The sequence below is a fragment of the Phoca vitulina genome, unplaced genomic scaffold (assembly GCF_004348235.1).
Source record: "Phoca vitulina isolate PV1807 unplaced genomic scaffold, GSC_HSeal_1.0 scaffold294, whole genome shotgun sequence".
NCBI lineage: Eukaryota > Metazoa > Chordata > Mammalia > Carnivora > Phocidae > Phoca > Phoca vitulina.
In genome coordinates, this window is record NW_022589981.1 from 1 (window position 1) to 12,985 (window position 12,985).

At 55.5% G+C, this 12,985-nt stretch overlaps 1 protein-coding gene across 1 annotated transcript; it reads left to right on the forward strand.

The window, feature by feature from the left end:
* Window positions 1-563: 563 nt before the first annotated feature.
* LOC116629126 (epididymis-specific alpha-mannosidase-like) lies at window positions 564-9,757 on the forward strand (the record flags this gene model as incomplete). The annotated part of the gene is made up of 8 exons (XM_032399423.1): window positions 564-755; window positions 1,321-1,573; window positions 2,413-2,523; window positions 2,600-2,792; window positions 4,981-5,118; window positions 7,047-7,159; window positions 7,994-8,114; window positions 9,543-9,757. Coding segments are annotated over 8 exons (1,336 nt in total), but the record flags the coding sequence as incomplete, so codon positions are not given.
* Window positions 9,758-12,985: the final 3,228 nt, after the last annotated feature.

Genomic DNA, 12,985 nt, shown 5'->3' on the forward strand with positions numbered 1-12,985 from the left:
GATCAGGGCCCCCAGCCTCGCGGGGCTCGTTAGCAAAGTGGGTTCATATTCCCGGCCCTCGGGAGTCAGGAGGAGGCGGTGAAGTGCATGAAGGTGCTGGCTCTTGACATCTGGACACCTGGGGGTCCGCATGACAAAGTCCTTGCTAGTGCTCCTCAGGGTCCCTCGGAAAGGTGTGGGGTGGTGCTGCTGGCCGCCTGATGACCGGGCATCACCTCCGGGGACGTTGCCTCTGGGGCGGCATTAATGCCCTCTGCTCATGCTCTCAGGGGCCTGTTATGCAGCCTCTGTGGCCCCCCTGCTTGGGGTTCCCCCGGCACATGGAAGGATCTAAGGCCACTTGGCTCAGGGGAGGGGGTGTCTCGTGGACTTTATCTGAACCACGTGCATGGGTGTCACTGAGCAGCCTCGTGACTGTCACTGAGGTTCTGCTGAGGTCTCTTTTCTTTGCTTTGGTGGAGGTGGGTGTCTGCATAGAAGGCTTGTTCGCCAGCTTCCAGAGGACAATGCTCAGGACACACGTGCATGAAGAGAATACTGTTTTCCCTTTCCTGTCCCTGCAGAGAGAGTAACCGCACAGTGCGGGTGACCCAGGAGTTCATGGAGTACCGTGTCAATGGTAATTTGAGATACGGCCCTATATCTGATAACTTTGTGTTTATCCCAACCGACACCGCGAGGCGCCCATGGAAAAGTGTGGGGATGCAGATTGTGGCAGGAAAGCTCATGACGGAGATCCGGCAGTTCTTCTACAGGTGCGCTCGGGCTCCCTGGGTGCACGTGGGCACGTGTACGAGGGAATCAGGGTCCATGCGTGTTCCTGATTCCTGCTCCTGGATCGCTGCTTGGCACACGGTCATTCTCAATGGGAGCTTGATGAAGACGTGATTGCCCTGGACGGGGGCATCCTGGCTCCAGTGCACGTGCTGTACCTCGTGGGGGGTGTCCAAGTGCAGAGCTCGGACAGGAACCCAGGGATAATGACTTGCACAAGAAGTCATGTGACAGCACAGATCTAAGCCATCCAGGCTGGGCACCCCAGTTCTGATTATCATGGTACCAGGCTCTTCCCATTATATGGTCCAGGAAGGCTCCCTGCCCTCAGCCTGACTGCAGGAAGGAGGGAAGGAGGGAAGGGGGCATGAAAAAAGGAAGGAAGGGAGAGAGGGAGGAAGAGCAGAAGATGTGGGGAGGGAGGGACGGAAGGAAGGAAAGGAGGGAGGAAAAATGGAGGGAAGATGGGAGGAAAGGGGAAGGAGGAGGGAGGGGCATCCACAAAGCTCCCAGAGCCTGACCCACCGATTCCCAATTCTGCTCCAGGAAGGTGAGGGACAGGAATCACACATATGCCATCTACTCACGGCTCGCCCACGTGCCACTCGGCCCTGGTGGGGAGCTGCTCTGCCGTCGCATCGAGCAGGAGTACCGGGTGGGCCCCTTGGAGCTGAACCGCGAGGCCATCCTGAGGACCAGCACCAGTCTCCACAACCGACAGGTCCTCTACTCGGACAGCAACGGCTACCAGATGCAGCGGAGACTCTTCCGGGAACACACGAGCAACAGCATCGCTCGGGTACACCCTAGGATGCCTGCTGGACCCGTGCCCACGGGAATAGCCCGGATGGCGCTTTTCCAGAAGGCCGGAGCAGGAAGCCCGGTGCCCCAGCCGCACATCAGCTCCCACATCCTAGGCCTTCAGCCCTGTGACCCTGGGCAAGCGGGTCGGCTCCCTATGGCTCCCTGCTGACCCGATCAAGGGAATGACCTCGGCCCCCAGGGCTGTGAGGGTCAGCGGGAACAATCCGGGTGAAGCCCGCACTGGGGGCCTCCTGTGCCCCCGGTAAACATTAGTTCTTGCTCCTCCTGTGGGGCCCAGAGGGGTGTGTCCCCTCCCTGCTCTGCTTGTGAGTTCTGGCCCCTGCGTCCCTACTTGCTCGCTCTCCCCCGCTGTGCAGGGGCTCCTGACAATCCCTGTGGGTCCACCCGGGACGTTTGCTCCAGGAGCTCAGAGCGTGGAGGGTGTGGCTGCCCGCCCCCAGCCCACACTTGGCCTTTTCTCTCTGTAGCAACCCTCGGCCCAGCACCCACATCAGGCTGGACCCCACAAAGCCCCTCATCACTCCTGCAGGAATGTGCAGAGTGGGTCTTTGGGCCCATTGTATGGGTAGGGAAACTGAGGCTTGAGCGGGCTAAGTCCCCAGCTCAGATGGTCAGGAAGCAGTGGAGTTGCATGTGAGTGACCGTCTGTTGGTCTCCAACGTCAGAGGCTCTCCCATAGTCTCCCTGCTGCACCCTGAGCTGTTGCTGTGCCCGTGGTGGGGGGCTGGATGGGGTGGCCAGAGGGGGACCCCGACCAGCAGGTCTGCCCTTCCTTTGCCACGACCGCCAGTCTGGCCATGTTTGTGTCCACAGAATTACTACCCCATGGTTCAGTCCGCCTTCATCGAGGACGGCCGAAGCAGGCTGGTGCTGCTATCTGAGCAGGCACATGGCGTCTCCAGCCAAGGGAACGGGCAGGTGGAGGTAGGAAGTGGGCCCTCCTGGCCCCCCGGGGGCACGAGCAGGTGGGAGGGGGCCTGTCGACAGCTCTTCCCTGCAGGTCATGCTCCATCGCCGCCTGTGGAACAACTTTGACTGGGCTCTGGAATACGACCTCACACTGAACGACACCTCCGTTGTCCACCCTGTGCTCTGGGTCCTGTTGGGACCCCGGCCGCTCACCTCGGGCCTGCGCCGGAGGAGTGGGCTGGCGCTGCAGCACAGACCCCTAGTGCTGTTAAGAGAGCTGAATGGTAAGGGGTTTCACCCCAGAATGAGCCCACCTGGCCGGGGCAGACCTGGGGAGGGGTGTGGGCCACCAGTGATCTGGACAACTTTGAGCAGAGGGAACTCAGGGATCTCTGATCCAAAGTCCTCCTTTAAGGTGTGGGCAAACTCGGGCAAAGAGGTCCGGGGTTCACTCAAGCTCATGTAGGTAGTGGAGCTTTTCTGAGACTCACACCCAATCTACCCTCTACCTTTTCCCTGAGTATCCTTCATTTTCTGCTCTGATGTCTCTTTTTGTTTTTTAATATGACATATATGGCTTCACACCTAGAAGATCAACATTAAAGACTTGTTTTGTTTGACTTCTGGGTATGCTGTCACCAAGTGAGGGTGAATCCAGCCCATGGTCTGATCTGCAGAGCTCAGGCATTGCCTCCGCTCAGGCCCCTATTGACTTACACAGTCTGTGTCTGTATGAAAATAATTGAACATGAGAAACAATAGGCAAAGATCATGTGTAAAGATGGTACTTCGGAGCATCATTTAAAGAAGGAAACAGCTAGATACAATTTGGTACCCGGCTCACTAATCCTGCAAGTGTTTCTGTCCGACTCACTTGCTGCGGTTTTGAAGAGAACGTGGTTATAATTGCTCCTGGCTTTAGTTTTAGAGCCAGGCCCGCCCAGGTCTTCAGAAGCAGGCAGGCTGTCGCTCACTCTCCTATGAAGCACGTATTGAGTGCCTGCTGTGTGCTGCGCACCAGGGGTGGGTAAGGGCCAGGCCTCCCCTGAAGGATTTCTCCTGAGCTGTCCGCTGGGGAGCCATGCTCATACACATCCAGGCTTCAGGGAACACAGGGAGAGGTACTGAGGAAAGAGCCTGGGGCCTTGTGCTTTGGGGACCAAGAGCCTGGAGGAGAGCAGGATCCACTTGGAGGGGTGTCAGTTGAGGTTCTCTTGTTTGGAAGTCACAGACACTGAAGGGGCAGCTGGTTGGGCAGAGTGTGGACAAGCTCCCGGAATCAGAGCAGCTGGACGAGAGGCATGGGCAGGCGGGGTGGGGGCAGGGCCGCAGGGGGCCTGTGGGGAGCAGGTGTTCAGTCATCCCTGCAGGACTGCCATGAGCTGCCTGCCTGGCCACCTCTGGGTCGCAGGCTCCCAGTCCCCAGAGAGGGCATGTGATGGGCCAGCAGGTCGGGGTCTGCTCCAGGATGAGTCAGTGGTTCCTTCCAGGAGGCTGGGAGCCCTTTCCACAGAGGGCCATGGCCCCATGTCGGAGGAGGGCCCGTGGCTAGGTCAGCATCTCCCACTGGCCCCACTCTGGTCTCTCTTGGTTGAAAGTGAGAGAAACTCAACATGCACTGGCTGAGCCACCAGGAGACCCTATCCTGAGGTGCACGCACATGACTGCGGGAAGGGCAGGGTGCAATTGGCACTCAGGGGCTGGAAACTTCATGAAGCCATCCCTCTCCCTCACACTCTCAGCTGTGCTTCTCCCTGTCTGCAACCTTCTTTACCCTCCTTACTGGGATGAGGCTGTGAACTCCTGTGTAGTGCACGCTCCCTTCCACCCTACCCCTGCAGAAGGACTGAGCTCAATCTTCCCATGCTCAGGGGCAGAGGTCCCAGGGAAAGTTCCTGATTGGTGCAGAGAGGAGCTCGAGGTCTGAGCGTGGACCAATCACTGTGGCCGGGGGACTGGGAGGAGGTGGTGCCCCAGCTGGAGCCCAGAGTTGAAAGGGCATTTCCTGGGAGGAGGAGGGGCTGAGGTGCCCTCTGAGCAGGGGGACCAGGGATGACAAAACAAGGGAGGAGCTTGCATCCCAGACCTTGAATTGAAATCAGGGCTCTGCATGAACCTGCCCTGTGTTCTGGAACAAACCCCATCACCTCTCTGGGCGGTAGTCTCCCCATCTGTACTTTGAAATGGCTGGACTAAAGATTCAGGGTCTTTCCAGCTCTTAGACTCTGTGATCTGGGCCCCTGGACATGTGGGAGGAAAGGCATCCAGGCGGAAGGATGTCCGTGGGCAAATGCAAGAAAGGGGATGCCTGAGGCGCTTGGAGCAGCAGGTGCTTCAGCCTGTCTCCCTGTGGGGCACACGTGGGCAGGAGCCGGATCACCTGATCGGGGGCACAGAGTGTGCCGAGCTCCCGGTGCCAGCAGGAGGAGCGTGGCCCCAATCCTGTCCTGGCTCTGTGTGTCTGCCCTGCAGAGACTGCCCAGAATCTCCCAGGCCCCCAGCAGCAAGAAGCCGTGACCCTGCCCCCAAGTCTTCACCTGCAGATCCTGAGCATCCCAGGCTGGAACTACAGCTCCAACCACACAGAGCACCTGCAGAGCCTCCAGAAAGGTGGGGCAGGTGTCCAAGGGAACCAGACTCACGGCTCCCTCCCCATGTCAACCTGGCCCCGCGCCCATCCCCACACAAAGTGGGCTCCTCTCAGTGTTGTCCTGCTTCCGCATGGTCACTTGATCCCCTTCTCTGCCCAGTGGGGAGACCCAGGCCCACAGAGAGGCCCTGGGGGGCCAGGGTCACTCAGCAAGCAGGGTACACGGTGGGCATGGACCCCAGCCCAGGACCTGTCCACACCCATTCTCTGATGGATCCCTGCTAACCCCACCACCAAACCCCAGTCATCGTCCACCTTCTGCCAGACCCTCAGCCTACAGTGCAGTCCTGCCTCCTCAGGGACTCCTCCTGGAGCCCTGAGCAGCCAGTCCCACTCGTCCTCTGGACCCAGGAAGCCTGACTGTCCAGAGCTTCCATTCATTCACTGAACAAATGTCTCTTGTGCCAGGCACTGGGGAATCAGCAGTGACCAAGGTAGGCAAGGACCCTCAGAGGGGGTCTCAGACTAGAGGGGGAAGCAGCCAAGTCACCAGCCAGTGATGTTGGTGTTCACATTAAGCCCCCAGTAGGGCATCATGGAGGGCTTCCTGGTGGAGGTGACACCTGCCATGAACCGACCCATCCTGTTGCCAAAGCTCCAGCTGCACCTTATCTTCCCCTTTCCACTGGGAGCAGCTCAAAGGCAGGGCTGGCTGCCCCTCAGCTGCCCTCTTGTCCCCAGAGCCCGACCCAGGTCCTGGCAGGCCCCAAAGACTGCTCAGTAGGAGTCCACAGAATTAGGAAGGAGAAAAAGGAAGAAGCAATAGGCCAGATAACACCTTTATCTGATAAAATGGATCTTGGGGGCCATGGCTCATGCCTGCAGCCAAGTGGCTTTCTAGCACTGAACCCCATCATCAAGAATCCCCACGTCACAGAAGATGCTGGGCGGGGAACCTCCCCTACAAGACAGAGCGTTCCCTTCCCACTTGTGTGCAAGGTCACATGCAAGAGATTGGGTCCCCTGTAGACAGCTGGCTCCCAATTAGGAGGAGAAAGGGGCTCTCCTGGGGGTAACCCCAGACCCACTAATGAAAGTCTGTCCTCCATGGAGAGCAGCGAGTCAGGGCAGAGTGAGGGTAGCCTCAGGGATGGAGTGAGACCCCCCCCCCCCCCCCCCCCCACTCTCCCCGAGCTCAGGGCCACCTTATGAAGTAGGTATGTCGTCCTGGACATCAGCTTGTCCTAGCCCCACCCCCATCCCCATCCCCATCAGGAGACAGAGGACCTGCCTGACCCTCGGGCTTGAATCCGTAACCACCCCCTGCCCCCAGAACAGGTAGAAGGGATTTTACACACTCCACACTCCCCTGCCCGACACAGCCATGTTCCTTCTCCCCAGAGTCACGTGTACAGTGAACTCAGCAGATGGCCCTTGTCAGTGGGGCCACCAGGGCCCCCGGCTGATGGAGGCTGTATGCAGCAGGTGCTTCCTCTTTCACGGAGGCTGGAGAAGCTTCTGTGCAAAGGACACGTCCCTCCTGCTCCCTGTGCATCGACCTGGGGGGTCGGGCCACACCACAGCATACGGGGGCAGGCAAGGGGGTCTGGCAGAGTACTGGGCCATTTAAGGACAGGTCCAGTGAGGACCCCAGCAGCAGACAAGGGGAGGATGGAGACTTGCAGGCGCCCTCAGCATCGCCCCTGTGGGTGTGGCAGGAGGCCTCAGAGCTGCCAGACCTGGGCCGGAATCCTCCCTCTGGTGCCCACCAGCTGTGTGTCTTTGGGCAAGTGACTGTACCTCTCTGAGCCTTGTTTCCTTGTCCATCAAGCGGGGACGGTGTCTGCTGCCTCCCAGGGAGGCTGAGGGTACAAAGTGAAGGGCAGGGGTCGAGTGCTGGGCCCAGACTAGACGACTGGGGCTGATGGGGGTCCTTCTGTCCCTGAAGGCCACCGAGGGAAGGCCAAGGCGGACCTCCGCCGTGTCCTGCTGCGCCTCCACCACCTGTATGAGGTGGGGGAGGACCCGGTCCTGTCTCAGCCCGTGAGTGTGTACCTGGAGGTAAGTGCCCTCAGACCCCTGGGACAGACCTCCCTGGCCGTGGCCTGAAGCCCCAGCAGGGAGGCAAACCGCAGTGTGATAATCCCCTCTGGCAAAGACCTCAGCAGAGAGATGCCTGCAGGCGCTCTCGCTCACCCTGGACTGGGCGCTGTGTGGGGGCGCGGGGCACCCCATCCGCCTCTCCCTGGGTTCTTGCCTCTTCTCCTTCTGGTCCCTCCCTGGGTCACTTTGTCCCGCTGCCGGCCTCGTAGCGTGCTGGCTGGTTCTCTGCGGCTCGTCCCCTGTGGTCACCAGCAGGCATAGACCTCACAAGCAGCTGGATCCGCAGAAGCGGGGAAGGCCGCAGCAGAGGGGTCTTGCCCCCAAGTGCTTTCTCCTTCCGTCGGTGCAGGGAAGCTTCTCCAGAACCGTCCCACCTCCCGGCCAGCCGGCCCTTCCTTTTCAGGCCAGAACGGGCCACCGGCCTCCCGGCCCGCACAGGAGGCTGGGTCCCTGCTTACTTGGCACAGGGGATGGATAGGTACTCCTGGCCTCGTCCCCGGCCCGCCCCCTGAGCCATACCGGGGAGAAGGGTCTGGATGTTGGAGGCAGCTCCTGAGCCTGCCTCCCCCGGGTATGCTCATCCAGCGCACTACCTGGGGAAGCATGCTGGTGCCGGCCTCAGTGTCCTCATCTATAAAATGGGGACACAGTTCCCTCTGGGGATTTGCTGTAAGAATTCATGAGGAGGTGTGCTGTGCGGGGGGTGTGGGTGCCGCCCCTGCTCCTGCTTTGCCTCTGCTCTGATCTGGGGCCTCGGGGGTAGCTCACCCTCCCTGTGCTCCTGTCCCTCAGGTCGTGCTGCGGGGGCTGGGCTCCGTGGTGGCGGTGGAGGAGCGCTCGCTCACAGGGACCTGGGGTGTGAGCACGCTGCACCGCTGGAGCTGGAGGACACAGGATGGTCCCCACCGCAGAGGTTTGGGAGCCCCTGGTTCAGGCCGAGTCTGGGAATCCCTGCCTGCCCCCCGTCTCGCTCAGGAGCTGGCCAGACCTTGCTTAGATCCCTGCTCTGCCCCTTATGGCCTGTGTGACCTTGAGCAGGCCACTTTGCTTCTCTGATTCTGTATCGTCCTGAATCTACCACAGGTCAGTGTGTGTGTGCATGCCTGTGTGTGTGTCTGCAGACCACACCCCTGCCTCTGTCCTGGGTGAGTCCTGAACTGGCAAGCATATCCCCGGGGGTTCTGACATCTGCCATGCTGTGCCTCACACTGCACACACCACCATCAGCTCCTGGGAACCACAGGCAGCTTCATGCCTCCCAGTCTTTCCCATGCTGTTCCCTCTGCCTGCATCACCCTTGTCCTCTTCCCTCTGGCCCACCCTACTCAAGCTTCTGCGGAGTCCAGGGCTGGGTCAGGTTCCTCCTCTGTTCTCCTCTCCCCCTATTTCCTCCATCCCATGCATCTCCTCTGTCCACTGCACACAGCAGAGTGCCATCTACATAGCTGGACACTGAGTCATTTGGGAATGGATGGTTGGATGTAGTGATGAAAAGATGGATGGATGGGTGGATGGATGGGTGGATGATGGATGGTTGGATGGATGGATGGATGGATAGATGTATTGATGGATGAGTGGATGAATGGATGGATGGGTCTATGGAAGTATGAGTGTTTGAATGGTTGAAAGGAAGGATGGTTTCATGGATGGGCTAATGGATCATGGATGGTTGGGTGGATGGATGGATGGATGGATAGGTGATGGATGATGAATGGATAGATGGATTGGAAGGTACATGATGAATGATGGGTAGATGATAGATGAACAGATGGGTAGATGGATGGATGAATGGATGGGTAGATGTATATATGTGTATTTCTCTCTGCAGGATGATGAATGGATGATGAATGAATGGGTAGATGGATGGGTGGATGGATGGATGAGTGGATGGATGGATGGATCAATGGAAGTAAGAGTTTTGAATGACTGAAAGGAAGGATGATGGATCAATGGACTAATTGATCATGGATGGATGGATAGGTGGGTGGGTGGATGAATGGATGAAGAGGTTTTCCTCTCAAGGTTGCAATTAGTGGAACCCAGTAATATAAAGAGCAGGCCCACCAGATGGCTTCAGTGAAAAAGCTCTAGGCATTCAGTGCTACACCCCATGGGAAATGAGGCCATGTATGGCTGGGACCACCTATATATTATGCTCATGGGAGAGCCAAAATGCAAGGGGCCCAGGACAGTGGGGTCCTAGCAGGACGGGGGCAGCCAAGGACCTTCGTCAAAGAGCCACAATAGAGTGTAGGGTGGTGCTGTGAATGAGGGGGATGCCAGGTGTAAATGCCCTGGGGAAATAGGTGGTTCTAAGGACAGTCCATCTATGCTCCCTTAGGCAGCTCCAGCTCTCACTCGACACCCCTGCAAGGCACCAAGGTCACCATCTACCCAAAGGAAATCCGGACGTTCTTCATCCACTTTCATAGCAGTGAGCCCTTGGCCAACTCTGTGACCTCAGAGAGACCCCAGGGGCCCAAGAAAAGGAACAGGACTGAGAACCTGGAAGAGCAGCATGGAGGGATGAGGGAAGACCAGCTACCTACCCAATAGGCTAATGCAGAAAATGGTCAGATTGGGGGTTTTGTTGTTGTTTAAATAAAAATTGCATTTCACAGACCCACATGTTCTCCTGGGGCACTAGAGCCGACCTCTCCTATCCTCCTACCTGGGTGATGCCTGCACGCACACTCACACTCCTCCTGCCTGTGTGGAGTCATCAGGAAGCTCCCATAAGGCAGAGTGAAATACCCAGCGTGACAGCAAATGCACCTGCCACGCAGGCCCCGCCCCCTCTCGCCCAGGCCACCAGTGTGACGTGTGGGCCTACTGTGTGCCTAATGATCAGTTGTGGAGGGGGTTACACTGCGAGGACAGGGGGCCATCAGAGCCCGTGGGTGGCGTGGGGGTCTGGGGCCCATTCAGGAAGGCTATAGAAAGGTTACCCCCACGCAGGAGCTGTGGGAAGAGCAGGAGCCCCGAGGCCTGAGCCTTGACAGGCTGGGTGCTGAGAGCAGGGGCAGGATCTGCTGGGTATTTCTTTCTGCTCTCACTACAGGGCTCCTGGGTGGCCCACCGTGGGCTGTGTCAGAAACGGCCCAGGTGTCCGGTGTCATGTGATGCTCTCCTAGGAGGGGACCTGGGGTGGGAGCAGGAGCCTGAAGAGGATTCCTAGCACCTTCCACTGTATGGGCTCCAAGCCTCATAGGAATCTCATGGGTTCATTTAGGTCAGCACCATGAATGCTCATGACGCTTTCATTCATTCATTCATTCAGTAGGTGGCTCTCCCCTGGCGCAGGGCTAACCTCCGGAGAGCGACCCATGGGGGAAAGAAATGTGGTCCTGGCCACCGTGAGGGAGGCTGGTCCTTGGCCCATTTCACAGATGAGGAAGCTAAGGCTTAGGGTGCCCCAGGGGGCTGTGAAATCACTCCTCCCCTCCTCACAAGCCCCCAGATGCTCCTGAAGGCTGAACGCCGGCCTCCAGAGCGGATGTAGCACATCTGCTCCAGGTGCTCCCCAAGGTGGGTTCCATCACGTGGGCCACTGGGGCTTCTTTGTCGGTGCTTTTTGTTGGCATTTAGCCTGAGGACGGTTCTCAATCTGAACTTTTCAGGACAGTCAACACTGGGATGGAATCCTGCTGTCTTAGTGGCTTTAAGAAGCAGTAGGCAAAAAAGAGAGAGACAAGCCAAGAAAGAGATTCTGAACTCTAGAGAACAAACTGATGGTTACAGAGGGGTGGGAGATGGGGGATGGGGAAACAGGTGATGGGGATTAAGGAGTGTCCTTGTCGTGATGAGCACCGAGTGTTGTAAGGAAGAGATGAGTCACTATATTGCATATCTGAAACTAATATTATACTGTATGCTAACTATACTGGAATTAAAAAAATTTTAAACTTTAAAAAAGAAGAAGAAGAAGTGGACAGAGCTTCTGGAAACTGGCACAGGAATGAGGAGAAAACCAGACATGGGAGCACCAAATTCTGTGGGTGAGCTCCACCCAAAACTCTGGCTTCACACGGCAGACACCAAATAGCCCAGTAGGTGTATAAAAACCACATTGAGATTCTAGCTGCTCCCCTCTGCAAGGGTAACATCTTATACTATCTGTTCAGAAGTTAAATGTTTGTAAAACAAAAGGCAATACCCTTGTGAGTAACAAAATAGAATTTAGGCTGTCTACAGCATAGTACTCCCAACATTCAGGACAGAAACCAAAATTACTTGATATGAGAAGAAACATAACTCAAGAGAAAAGAGAGTCAGCTGGGACTTATCCCAAATGTTGGAACTTAGAGATAATAATTTCAAAGTAGATGGGGTGCCTGGCTGGCTCAGTTGGTAGAGCATTTGACTCTTGATCTCAGGGTCATGATGAGTTTGAGCCCCACACTGGGGGTAGTGGGTTTAATTAATTTAAAAATCAATATTATTGAATAATAATTTTAAAGCAGCTCTTGTCACAATGCTTGAGAATGTAAAGAAAAATATGTCCAAGATAAATTTAGATAGATAATCTCAAACTATTAGATGAACTACATGGAAAATCTAAAACTAAAAATATAGTATCTGGGGGGGTGCCTATGTGGCTCAGTCAGTTGAACTTCTGTCTTTGGCTCAAGTCATGATCCCAGGGTCCTGGGATCGAGGCCTGCATCAGGCTCCCTGTTTAGCGGGGAGCCTGCTGCTTCACCCTCTCTCTCTGACCCCCGCCCCTGCTCATGCTCTCTCTCTCTCAAATGAATAAATAAAAAATCTTTAATAAAATAAAATAAAAATATAGTATCTGGGATTGAAAAAAATTCACTAGATGTGCTAAAAAACAGTACACATTCTAGAAGAAATCCTCAGTGAACTTGATGAGAGATCAGTAGAATCTACCCAATCAGAAGAACAGAGGACAGAAGTTAAAATAATGTGAACCAGAGCTTCAAGGGTCTGTGGGATAATAGCAAAGTTCACGACAAGTGTCAGTGTTGTCACGGAAAGTGACAAGAGAGAATGTGGCAGAAAAATGTAAGGACGGCTGAAAATGTTCCCAATTCGGGAAGAGACATAGACAAAGAAAAATATCCTAACGCACATGTCATAAGTTAAACTACTAAAAACCAGAGAAACACTTGAAAGCAGCCAGAGAAAAAAGGTGCATTACAGACAAGGGAAGGACGGTGTGGCTATCGCTGATTTCTCATTGGGGACGATGGAGCTCAGAAGACAGTGGAGTGACATCTGTGACCTGTTGGAAAAGCCTGTCACTGGAAAACGCTATCTTCCATGAAAATATTCTTCAATAATGAAGATGAAATGAAGACATTTCAGATGAAGAAAAAAAACCTCAGAGAATGCACAGCCAGCAGACCTGTGCTCCAAATCATGTGAAAGGCAGCCCTCCAGAGTGAAGATCAACGGGCAAGATGGAATCTTTAACCTCCTGGAAGGAATGAAGACCATTGGAAATGGCGAGTACGTGGGTAAATATAAGAGACTCTTTTCTCCTGATTTCTTTAGAGGGTATATGATTATGCACAGAGAACTGATTACATTGTGTTGTGGGGTTTATAACATACATTAGATATAATACATATGATAACTATAGCAAAAAGGATGAAGGGAGGGACTAAATGTCCCCATCTGTTTGTGAGGTGCTTCCATTTATTTGAAGTGGCCTGAGATTGACTAAGTCCTCTGTGAAAAGCTCAGGATGTATTGTATAATCCTAGAGCAACCATTGAAAACTTAATGCAGAGACAGAACTGAAGAGCCCACAGAAAAATG